Below are 12192 nucleotides of genomic sequence, written 5' to 3'. Positions count from 1 at the left end.
TTTTATTTTTTTTAATGCTAGTTGCGATTGTATTTGTTGTAGCCAAGCTTTTCTAAATTAATCAACTATGTATCTTAGACATGTTGTGCAATAAGATGAGAAACTATATGTGTGCATGGTTTTCATAATATATATGTTATCTTTAATGCAGATGGTAACACGTAATTGGATGTATAATGCCGATCGGCGCTCCGAAGAGTTCATTAATGGCGTGCACTATTTCTTAAGTGTGGCCGAGTCAAATAAGAGGGACGGTTTCATGTGCTGTCCATGTGCCGTGTGCAAGAATTTGACGGAATATTCTAACTCAAGAACTCTTCATTCACACTTATTAAAGTCTGGTTTCGTACCAAACTATATTTGTTGGACCAAACATGGAGAAAGCGGGATTATAATGGATGAAGCTGAAGAAGAAGAAGAAGAAGAAGAAGAATTGGACCATGCCAATATTATTGCTCAGTACGGTGGCTTCAATGATGTTGCAATGGGGGGAGATAATGAAGAAGAGGTGGCGGCAGAAGATGATCGGGGCGATGATGCTTTTGGTGATGCCATCCGTGATGCACAAAGAGAATGTGAAAGTGATAAAGAGAAAGCCAAGTTCGAGCGCATGCTAGAGGACCACAGGAAATCGCTATATCCCACCGCTGAAGAGGGGCAAAAAAAGCTGGGTACCACACTAGAATTGCTGCAATGGAAGGCAAAGAATGGTACATCTGACAAGGCATTTGGGCAGTTATTGAAGATCATAAAAAAGATGCTTCCGAAAGGCAACGAATTGCCCACCACTACGTATGAAGCAAAACAGGTTGTCTGCCCTTTGGGATTAGAAATCCAGAAGATACACGCATGTCCTAATGACTGCATCCTCTACCGTGGGGAGGAATACGAGAATTTGGATGCATGTCCAGTATGTAAGGCATCACGGTATAAGATTAGACGAGATGATCCTGGCGATGTTGAGGGTGAAGAACGTCATAGGAAGAAAATTGCAGCCAAGGTTATGTGGTATGCTCCTATAATACCACGATTAAAACGTCTGTTCAGAAATAAGGACAATGCAAAGTTGTTGCGGTGGCATAAAGAAGACCGTAAGATAGACAATATGCTGAGACACCCTGCCGATGGATCCCAGTGGAGAGCGATAGACAGAGAATTCTCAGATTTTGCAAATGATGCTAGAAACTTGCGGTTCGCCTTAAGTACAGATGGTATGAATCCTTTCGGTGAGCAGAGCAGTAGTCACAGCACTTGGCCAGTTACTCTATGTATCTACAACCTTCCTCCATGGCTATGCATGAAGCGGAAGTTTATTATGATGCCGGTGCTTATCCAAGGACCGAAGCAACCTGGCAATGACATAGATGTCTACCTTAGGCCATTAGTTGAGGAACTTCAACTTTTATGGAGCAAACCAGGAGTTCGCGTGTGGGATGAGTACAAACAAGAGCACTTTGACCTACGAGCATTGCTGTTTGTAACAATCAATGATTGGCCAGCTCTGAGTAATCTTTCAGGCCAGTCAAACAAGGGATATAATGCATGCACACATTGTTATGAAGACCTTGACTGTGTATTTTTGAAAAAATGTCGAAAGGTCGTGTACCTTGGCCACCGTCGGTTTCTTCCTGTGAACCACCCAGTACGAAAGAAAGGCAAGCATTTTAAAGGCAAGGCAGACCACCGGACCAAACCTCTCAATCGAACCGGGGATGATGTACTCGAAATGGTCAAGGATATAAAAGTGGTATTTGGAAAGGGACGAGGCAGCGAACCTATTCCCAAGGATGCTAAGGGACACGTACCCATGTGGAAGAAGAAATGCATATTTTGGGAGCTACCTTACTGGAATGTCCTAGAGGTCCGCAACGCGATCGACGTGATGCACCTGACAAAGAATCTTTGTGTGAACTTGCTCGGATTCATGGGTGTCTACGGGAAGTCTAAGGATTCACTTGAAGCACGACAAGACTTGCAGCGCATGAAAGAACGAGACAACCTGCATCCAGAAAAGACAGATGATGGACGTCATTACTTAAGCCCTGCTAGCTACACTCTAAGCAAAGAAGAGAAGGAAAGCATGTTTGAATGTCTTAGCAGCATCAAGGTCCCATCTGGATTCTCCTCCAATATCAAGGGAATAATTAATGTGCCAGAAAAGAAATTCCTGAACTTGAAGTCCCATGACTGTCACGTTCTAATGACGCAATTGCTGCCGGTCGTTTTAAGAGGAATTCTACCTCCACACGTACGTCTAGCCACCGTAAAGCTATGTGCATTCCTCAATGCAATTTCTCAGAAGGCAATCAATCCAGAGCAACTAGCTACTCTGCAGAATGATGTCGTTCAATGTCTCGTCAGCTTTGAGTTGGTGTTCCCTCCATCCTTCTTCGATATCATGACACACCTCCTAGTTCATCTGGTCAAAGAGATTCGTATTCTCGGTCCTGTGTTCCTACACAACATGTTCCCCTTCGAGAGATTCATGGGTGTCCTAAAGAAATATGTCCATAGTCGTTCCCGGCCAGAAGGAAGCATTGCCAAGGGCTACGGAACAGAGGAGGTCATAGAGTTCTGTGTTGACTTTATTCCAGACCTTGACCCAATTGGCATTCCTGAATCTCGACACGAGGGCAGACTCAGCGGAAAGGGAACACTTGGGAAGAAAACATATATTGGTACGGGAAACGATTACTTCAATAAAGCACACTACACAGTTCTCCAGAACTCCTCATTGGTGGAACCATATGTTGAGGTACACAAAGATTACCTACGGTCCCAGTGGCCCGGGAAGAATGAAGCTTGGATAATGCGTCAGCACATGGAAACTTTTGGCGATTGGTTGCGCAAAAAATGTCAAGGTGATGAAAACATTGATGAGCAGCTTTATTTGTTGGCCAGGCAACCATCATGGCATGTCCTCACATACAAAGGGTACGAGATAAATGGTAACACATTTTACACAGTTGGGCAAGATAAAAGGAGCACCAACCAAAATAGTGGTGTACGCGTGGATGCCACGGATCCAAATGGGAACAGGCAAACATATTATGGACGCATAGAAGACATATGGGAACTAGTCTATGCAGCTAATTTTAAAGTTCCTTTGTTCCGGTGCCAATGGGTGAAGATGACCGGAGGTGGGGTAACAGTCGACAAGGAGTATGGGATGACAACCGTGGACCTTAACAATAGTGGGTTCAAAGACGAACCATTCGTCCTTGCTGCAGACGTGAGTCAGGTGTTCTATGTCAAAGATATGTCTACGAAACCAAAGAGAGGAAAAAATGATGACCACTCAATCATCAATGAGCCAAAGCGCCACATTGTCCTTTCTGGGAAAAGAAACATTGTCGGAATTGAGGACAAGTCAGACATGTCAGGCGATTACGAAAGGGATGATCGAATTCCGCCCTTCATAGTCAACAAAGACCCAAGCATTCTGTTAAACAATGAGGATACTCCATGGTTACGGCAGGATCATAACCAAGGGTCATACGTCAAGAAGAAGTTCACTGTTGTGTCGGCTTGACTGTTCCATTTGGGACAATCTAGGGTTCGGTCAAAGGGTGTGTTTGTAAAAACCAATGCTTTGACTTTGGTCAAACTTGGTCAAATAGCCCATTTGATGACTTGAAATGAAAAAAGTTTGAATACAAAGTTGTTAGAGATCATCAAAATCTATATTTTATATATTGTCCATTTTTCCATTTGGATAATTTTGAGCCAATTCTAGTTACATTTCTATAAAATCCAAGACGGGTTTCGGTCAAACTTGGTCAAATGACAAACTAAATTACTTCAAATGAAAATATTTTGAATACCAAGTTGTTAGATATCTTCAAGATCTTCAAAATGGTCTATATATGAAATGTATATTTTGATGAAAGGGTGTGTTCATCAAGATATATATTTTTATATGATTTTTTATTTGATGAAAATTATACCCAAGTAGCATTCCTAGTAATAAATAACAAAAATAAAAAGTTTTACGTCAATATGATGTGAAAATAAATTTCCAGTTCATTGGATATAGTTTTTGTAAATTTATTGGAAAAATATATTTTTGCATTAACAAAATACTAAACATTTCTTACAAAATCATTGTAAATTATAAAAATACAATAAGATATTTAAGTTTAAAAATTTTCATGTGTACATTAAAACAAATTACAATATATGTCACTATTTAAAAAACATTATGCAAAATATTTAATTTACTATACAATTTATAATATAAACTGTATATATAAAACAATTGAAAAACCCTAAACTAAAAAAATGGGCCTTTAGCACCGGCCCATAGTGGGAACCGGTGCTAAAGGGTCCTGAAAATTTCAGGACCCCGCCCGAGCCCGCCTAGGACCCTTTAGCACCGGTCCGTGGCTGGAACCGGTGCTAAAGGGTCCCTTTAGCACCGGCTGGTAACACGAGCCGGTGCTAAAGGGTGACCCTTTAACACCGGCTCGTGTTACCAGCCGGTGTTAAAGACCCTTTAGCACCGGTTCCAGCCACGGACCGGTGCTAAAGGGTCCACCCCTATAAATGTGTGCAGGAGCCCTGGATCTGGGCAGTTCCCTTCGTCTTCGTCTTCGTCGAGCAGAGATCTCCGCGCCGCCGTCGTCCAGCGCCGCCCATTCGTCTCCCAGCGCCGCCGTTCGTCTCCAGCGCCGCCGCCGCCGTCTACAGCGCCGCCGCCGCCATCTACAGCGCCGCCGTTCGTCTCCAGCGTCGCTGCAGCGGCTCTCCACAGATCTACGTATATTTCTTCATGTGTATCGATCGCTCGTGTGTATATATATGGATGAATGTCAAAACAGTTTATATGTATAGACTAAAATTGTATATATGAATTGTATAGATATATATGAATACCAACAGTTTATATATATATATATATGAATACCAACAGTTTATATATATATATATATATATATCTCTTATATATATATAAGATATATATATATATATATATATGTGTGTATGTATGTATATATATATATACTATTATTCTTGTATCATTTTGTTCTTGTATCATTATTTTATATTATTAATATATTTTGTATCATTATGTATATATACTATTATTTTATATGCACTTAATTATGTACTATTATTTTGTATCATTATATATGCACTTATATTTCATACCGAATAGTTTATATACTATTATTTTGTATTATTATGTATATATATGCACTTATATATTATTCTTGTATCATTTTGTAGTATTATTAATTTTTTAGTACATTATTCTATGTGCAAGTGTGTATTAGTTTATATACTATTATTTTAGTATTATTTTTTAGTATTATATTTTAGTATATTATTCTAGTATATTACTTGGCTTAAAAGACTTTTTAGTATGTTATTCTAGTATATTATGAATTGTAGTGTTTTGAATTGTAGTGTATTATGAATTGTAGTGTATTTCTTATTAATGTATTACTTGGCTTAAAAGATCCTAGTATTATTTTTAGAGCACTCCAACACTTTCATTTGTAGTAGTATTAGTGTATTTCTTATCTTATATAGAATATATATATGTATGGTTGCAGACATAAAAATGGCTGACCGTCCTCATGATGATCCTGATTATATGGAAGCTGCCATTCAAAATATGATCGACGACGGTAGTCAGTACTTTGTTGATTACCACGACATCATGCAAGGCAATCGTACTGAGCAACAAGAGGGCAATGCCCCTGAGCAACAAGAGGGCAATGCCCCTGAGCAACAACTTGTCGTGCAACAAGAAGAAAATACTGGCGAGGTATGTAAATGTAAACATATATAAATAATGCATCTCTTACATTAGGTTTTAGACTTATTACTTGGTTATTAATTTAGTATTTTTGTTTCTATATGTACGTGTAGCCTTCTGGATCGACCTCTACGGGGAGAAGCGTACCTCCACGAGGACCAAAGAAGCCGTTGGAGGGCCGCTATGTAATCTCTGAGTTTGAGATAGCTACAGGCAGACCACTTGGTGAGCATGCAAATAAATATGTTAATCACTGTGGATATCTTGTGAGAGATCAAATACCGATCAGTTGTCGTGAATGGAGAGAGAAGCGAGGTGCTCCTGAGATCAGTTTTGTCTCTGATCGTGACAAGGAGTTAGTTTGGAAAGCCGTCATAGATGTTTTCACCTTCGACACCAACGATGAAGAGTTGAAGGTGCGAATTTATGACTGGACTATGAAGAAGATGGCAGTACTCTTCCAGAATTGGAAGAAGTCTTTGTACAATAAATATGTCAAGAAAAACGAGACTCTAGATTTCAACCTCAAGCAATATGTAAAGCTGAGGGCCTTCTGGGATGACTTTGTGCAGTACAAAACATCAGAAGAGGGCGAGGAACGAGCCAATAGAAACAAAGAGAATGCCAGTAAAAAGGCATACCACCATCATATGGGATCAGGTGGTTATAAGAGTGCTGCTCCCAAGTGGGACCGAATGGAACAGGAGATGCTTGCTAGGGGGGTCACACCCGAGACAATAGCAAAGAATTGGAGCGAGCGCTCCAAGCATTGGTTCTACGGTCATGGGGGAAGCGTGGACCCAGACACCGGGGCGCTAGTTTGGGGCCAAGAAATCTCTAGAGCAGCAGAGAGACTAGTCCGTGCACGTGAGGCGGTTCAGTCTGGTGAGTTCAGGCCTAACAGGGAGAAGGATGAACTCACCTATGCGCTTGAAAATCCTGAGCACGGTGGGCGTACGAGAGGCTATGGGGCAGTTCCGTGGCTGCAATCATTCCAAGCCGATCAAGATACCTACAGAAGCCGCCAGAGAAAGAAGGATGAGGAGGCAGAGCGGATCCGCCGCCTGGAAGCTTTTGTTCTGCAGTCACAAGAGCGCGAGAAAGCTCGTGAAGAATGGATGCAGGCAGAGATTCAAAGGCAAGTGCAAGCAGCACTTAGTCAAATGACGAAAGGGCAAGGTACATCACAGCCTGAGGTCAATGTTAGCCCCCCAGGCCAGTTGAAAAGCAGCTGCGCATCCACGGAAGTACCAACCATTCAGGATGACACGAAGCTACACTTCCCCGTGGATGATGTCACAGAGGCTTTTACTACCTGTGAGCTGCATGTACCAGATGGGAATGCCACCAAAAAGGTGGCTATCGCTGTTGTCAACCCTATCGACCGAACGGGCACTCCAAGAATCCATAATCGACCAGTACCTGGTGGATATGCTAGCGTCTCGGTTGATAGGGTTGAGAAAGGTTGTGGCAATGTGCCACTAGACATAGAAGGGGGAGACGGAGAGAAGACCTTAGGTGAAGCTGAGAAGACATTTATTTGTTGGCGCAAGCGCTTCATAATTATTCCTCAGCATAGGTTTGTGTGTGATTTTACTTCTTATATTATTTATTATGTATTGAAATTTAAAAAAAGTTTACTCACAAAACTTGTAATTGTTTTCTTTGCAGGGACTCCTCCAACCTAAGTCCAGTTCTCTCCCCAGCGCATCATAGTGCTGCGGGCGGTGACAATGCTGGATCTCCTCCAACACCTGCGGCGGCCACACCGACCCCGCCACCGCCTCCACCACGGTCTCCACCTCCTCCACCGAGGTCTCCAACTCCTCCACCGCGTTCTCCAACTCCTCCACCGCGTTCTCCAACGCCAAAAAGATCGGCCCCACCCCCTCCACCGCCTGCACCGCCCTCTCCAAAGAGTGCACGGTCGGTCCCCTCGCCTCCAAAGCGAGGTAGTAAGAAGCGGTCCGTCCAAGAAGGACCGAAGTCATCGGTCCCACCTCCAAAGAAGGCTGCCTCAGCAAAGAGAGCTAAGACGCCAGAAAAATTACCTTACGAAAAGAGTGAAGAGGAGGTAATTGCTACATCTAAAGCTGAGGTCCAACAATTTTTTGATAAAATAAAGGAGGAAAGGAAAAAACGGCTTAACCCAGAAAAGCCGTACTTTTATGTGAAGCCATCGGAACTGAGGCAGAAGGTGGCGGACCATCAAAAGAAGCAACGCGAAGCTCAGAAAAAGCCAGCACTTTCGGACTATGAGCGGTCTCTGGTCAAGTCTTCACAGCCTACTAAGAAGAGAGTAGGAAAGGGGGTCCCACAGCTCGGAGAAGTATCAAAACCGGTGCCCCCTTTGATTGTGCCAAATCAATACGGCTCAAATGAAGACTTGATGCCAAAGAAATCCTTAGCGTTGTCTGAGCTAGACTCGCTTGAGAGTTACTTTGGACAGAGCGGTTTAAATATAGAAGAAATTACCGCCATTCTTGGATGTCATACATTTGAAAAAGCCGAGGTAGTTGATCAATGGAGGGCAAGATATGAACCGGGCAGGAGTCTATTCGACCCTAAGCGTTTACACGAGCTCGGCACACAAATGTTTGCAATAAACAAATGGTGCATTGAGGCGTCTAAAAGGGGAGAGAATTGGATTTCTGTTCGTATTAGACAACATCACTACTTCCGTGGAGATGACCTCATATACGTGCAGTTCGAAGAATTGCACCAATTATGCCACCTCGACGCTCTTGACAAATCTCTTGTCAGCTGCTTTTGTCTGTAAGTATTTTTCCTTTTTATTATACTTCTAACTTCTTTAATTACATGTATATAATCCTTACACACTTAGGATTTGTATGTATATATGCAGGCACCAAATGAGAGAGCTCAGAATGAGAAATGACAATAGTATTGGGTTCGTTGACCCTTATATTGTTTTCAAGGCTCCGCAGGCAGTGTGGACAGCAGATTATGAGACAGAAATCTGCACCAATCTTATGAGGTTCTTTGTAAACCAAAAAGAAAAACAAAAAATACTCTTCCCCTTCAACTTCGAGTGAGTTATATAGTTATTAAGTGCATGCATATTTTATTTTACATTATAGGACTGACCCTATATATGTGTGTGTAAACAGCTTTCACTGGATACTCATGGTCATTGAAATTCCCAAGAACCGATTGATAATCTTTGACTCAATGAGAAAACCACAAGAAAATTATCAACAAATGGTAAACATTATTCAAAGGTACGTAATGTCGATCTCAGCTACAAAAATATCATAATATGACTCTGTAATTATTAGTTCACGATCCACAATGGCTGTGTATAGGGTTTGGGAAAGATTCATTGACCGTGAACATCTCAGTGGATGTAAAGCGCCGCTTAACATAATACATCCACAAGTAAGTTCTACTAGCTAACAAACTTTCGCTAACTTTTAGCCTTCTTATTGTCGTGGTTATGAATATTTTTATATATATATACATCGTACAGTGGTGTTTAAGACAAGAAGGAGGGAACAATCTATGTGCATATTACGTGTGCAAATTCATGATGGCACAAGTCAATCAAACACCCACAGAGACGCTCAGAGTACGTTACATGTCTCTTTTCATTATCTCCTGAATTATATTGAATAACTTAGATAACTAATACCTTTTTTATTTATTTCAAATTAAAGACGGAATGGCTGAGGGAAAAGGTCCTACAACAAGACCGAATCAAAGCTATCCAAGAGACGATAGCAGGATTTCTCCGCGACCAAGTGATCAATCCAAACGGCGAGTTTCACTTCAACGGCAACGAAACTCTTATACCAAACAACGATGATCATTTGTATCGTTTGTAGACATTGGGAGAACAAACTCTATGTATATATGTGTTACGAATTTTGTACATATAAAACTATATATATATAAAGCTTTTTACATATCTATTTAATTTTTGATGTGGTCTATTCATTTTATTATAGGCAAAGCTTAACTATTAAGCTTAGCCTATAATTTTCATTTATATATGCTTAATATGCGTGTAATATAAATATATTATTGTATCAGCAAAACATGTATTGAAAAACCTATTATTATATATTATATATAAACAATAAACAGAACCGAAGAAGTGAACTAAAAAAAAAGAAAAAGAAACCCTTTAACACCGGTTGGTAACACCAACCGGTGTTAAAGGGGGGGGCCTTTAGCACCGGTTGGCCGAACCGGGACTAAAGGGTGGGCCTTTAGTCCCGGAAGGGCAGCACCGGCTCGGGAACCGGGGCAACAGGCCCTTCCCGACCGGTGCTAATGCCCGATCATGCAGCAGTGGCGGTGGCGTTCTTCGATAATTGGTGGTTGTCTTATGGGTGGTGCCATGGCTTGCCTACGGACTCTTCTTTTGCTCTCTGTGCTATGTTTTTCCACACCTCCTCTCTTATATTGTATACACCTTCTGGTATGCTAGAAATATATTGTATTTTGAGCTTTTAGCTCCTTTGATTCAATGGAAGTACGTGGGGATACTCTCCCCCCTCCCCCTCTCCGAATTGAAAGTCGCTCCAAAGTAGTAGTAGTAGTCATTATATATGATAATCTATACAGGAGCAATGCATGCTAGCTGCCCTGTATTAATTCAGATCGAGATAATAATCTATACAGTTTAATTTCCTCCTACAAACAAACACAAGATTTTGACAATTTACAAACTTACCCTACGCGCGCACACCTCCATGAATCGATTGTTTCCTCCACATCCAATTGCTTCAAGCATGCAAGCACTCGCTAGCTACCTGCTAGGCTGCTAGCATGGACTTGTGTTGGAATTAAAGGTTCCATTTCCAACCCATCATCAGGTCCCCTTTTGCAAGCAATTGATCTATGAGCGCTCAGCCGGGCGGGCGCGCGGCTGATCGGCGGCGACACCTACAGGCTACAGTCGTCGGATCGATCGCTATCTGGTTGTGTCGCCTTTGGCGTCCACCAGACCGAGTAGCCTGCCGACGGCCACCGGCGACAGCCTGCCGGCGGCGGGGCTGACCGCCGCAAGGGCGAGGCCCCTCCTGCCCTTGCGCTCCTTGATGGTGTCGAGCCGCGGCGACCACGCGCGGCCCCTGGCGGCGCCCACCAGCTGCTCGTAGTGCTTCCTCAGCTCCGGCGTGCTGCACAGCGCCCCGGCGCACGCCTCGCCGCCGCTTTCGCCGTCGCCGTCGCCCTTGGTCCCACTGCTCGCCGTGATGGCCCCGATGAGGAACTCGGGCGTGACCTTGATGACCGTGCGGCCGTCGTCGCCCTTGACGTACTCGAAGGGACTCTTGGGCCCTCCCGCGATGGACGGCGACGACGACGAGGAGGCTCCTCCAGCAGCTCTTCTGCCGTAGGAGAGCGCGGCCAGCGACGCGGCGGTGAGCGCGTCGTAGCCCTGCGGGAGGCGGTCCACGGGGAGCACCAGGTAGGTGGCGCCGCCCAGGAGCCTGTCCTCGATGGCCAGCACGGGCGCGGGCCGCCCCAGGTAGAAGGCGTCGGCGCGGCACACCAGGGTGCCCGCCACCTCCAGCATCACCTGCCCCGCCAGCTTGCCGTGCCTGGCCGCCCGGCACTCCCCGCCCCACAGCACCAGCCGCGCCTTCCGCCGCCGCGACAGCAGCGCCCCGCAGAAGCACGGCGCCAGGACGCAGCCATTGCCGCCGCCGCCCATATGGTAATAGGGTCACTGGAGATGGTAGGAATAGGATTGAGCTAGAAGATGACCGGTGTGTGTACACAGGCGAAGGCAGAACTCGTTCGGCTGCTGGGCTGGTGGCTGCATATATGGACCAGAACAGATCGTCGATCGTGTGGACATGGCTGGGGAGGGGTACGGTTAGGTTTGACCGACGTGAGAGCTAGGGCAGTGCCTGGGACGGGATGGGATGGGAGAGGGATCGCGAGCAGCAGCTAGCTAGCGGCAGCAGAAGCAGCTCGTCGGCGGTCAAAGTCGACGGCGTGCTGCGCCGCGTGCCTCTCGTTTGCTTTATTTCGCGCGAGAAAAGGTCCAAGGAAACCCTTTTTAACGCGACGCCGACGCCTACGTTCACTGATGATGGTGCTGTTTTCCATGCTGACTGGTGGCCGGGTCCGGTTCGATCAAGGTCTTTTCTGCCTTTAACGCGATCGATCGATCCATCGAGAGGAGGCATCGAGCCGAGATGTGTGTGGTTTTCAGGCAGCTGGTGGTCTGGTGCTGTCAAAGTAGTAACCTTTGTAGTATACCACTGGCTGGTATGGTATGCATTATGCATGCTGTTTTTTCGGTTAATAAAGAGTGCTGCTTTAATTTAACCTTCTTACTCCGCATTATTAGGCCATGTTTGGTTGGGTCTGGTAAACTTTACCACTTATCACATTGAATATTTAGATACATACATAGAGTACTAAATATAGACTATTTATAAAACTAAAAA

General features: G+C 44.1%; 1 protein-coding gene across 1 annotated transcript; it reads right to left on the bottom strand.

Annotated features, from left to right (window-relative positions):
* LOC8082633 lies at positions 10307-11755 on the bottom strand. Its single transcript, XM_002465209.2, has one exon. It carries the CDS (start codon positions 11445-11447, stop codon positions 10704-10706), a length of 744 nt encoding a protein of 247 aa, XP_002465254.1. The 5' UTR covers positions 11448-11755; the 3' UTR covers positions 10307-10703.

Source organism: Sorghum bicolor, chromosome 1, assembly GCF_000003195.3.
Source record: "Sorghum bicolor cultivar BTx623 chromosome 1, Sorghum_bicolor_NCBIv3, whole genome shotgun sequence".
NCBI classification, from domain to species: domain Eukaryota; kingdom Viridiplantae; phylum Streptophyta; class Magnoliopsida; order Poales; family Poaceae; genus Sorghum; species Sorghum bicolor.
Note: the sequence above shows the minus strand (reverse complement) of the source record. Positions and strands in the feature narration are given on the sequence as shown.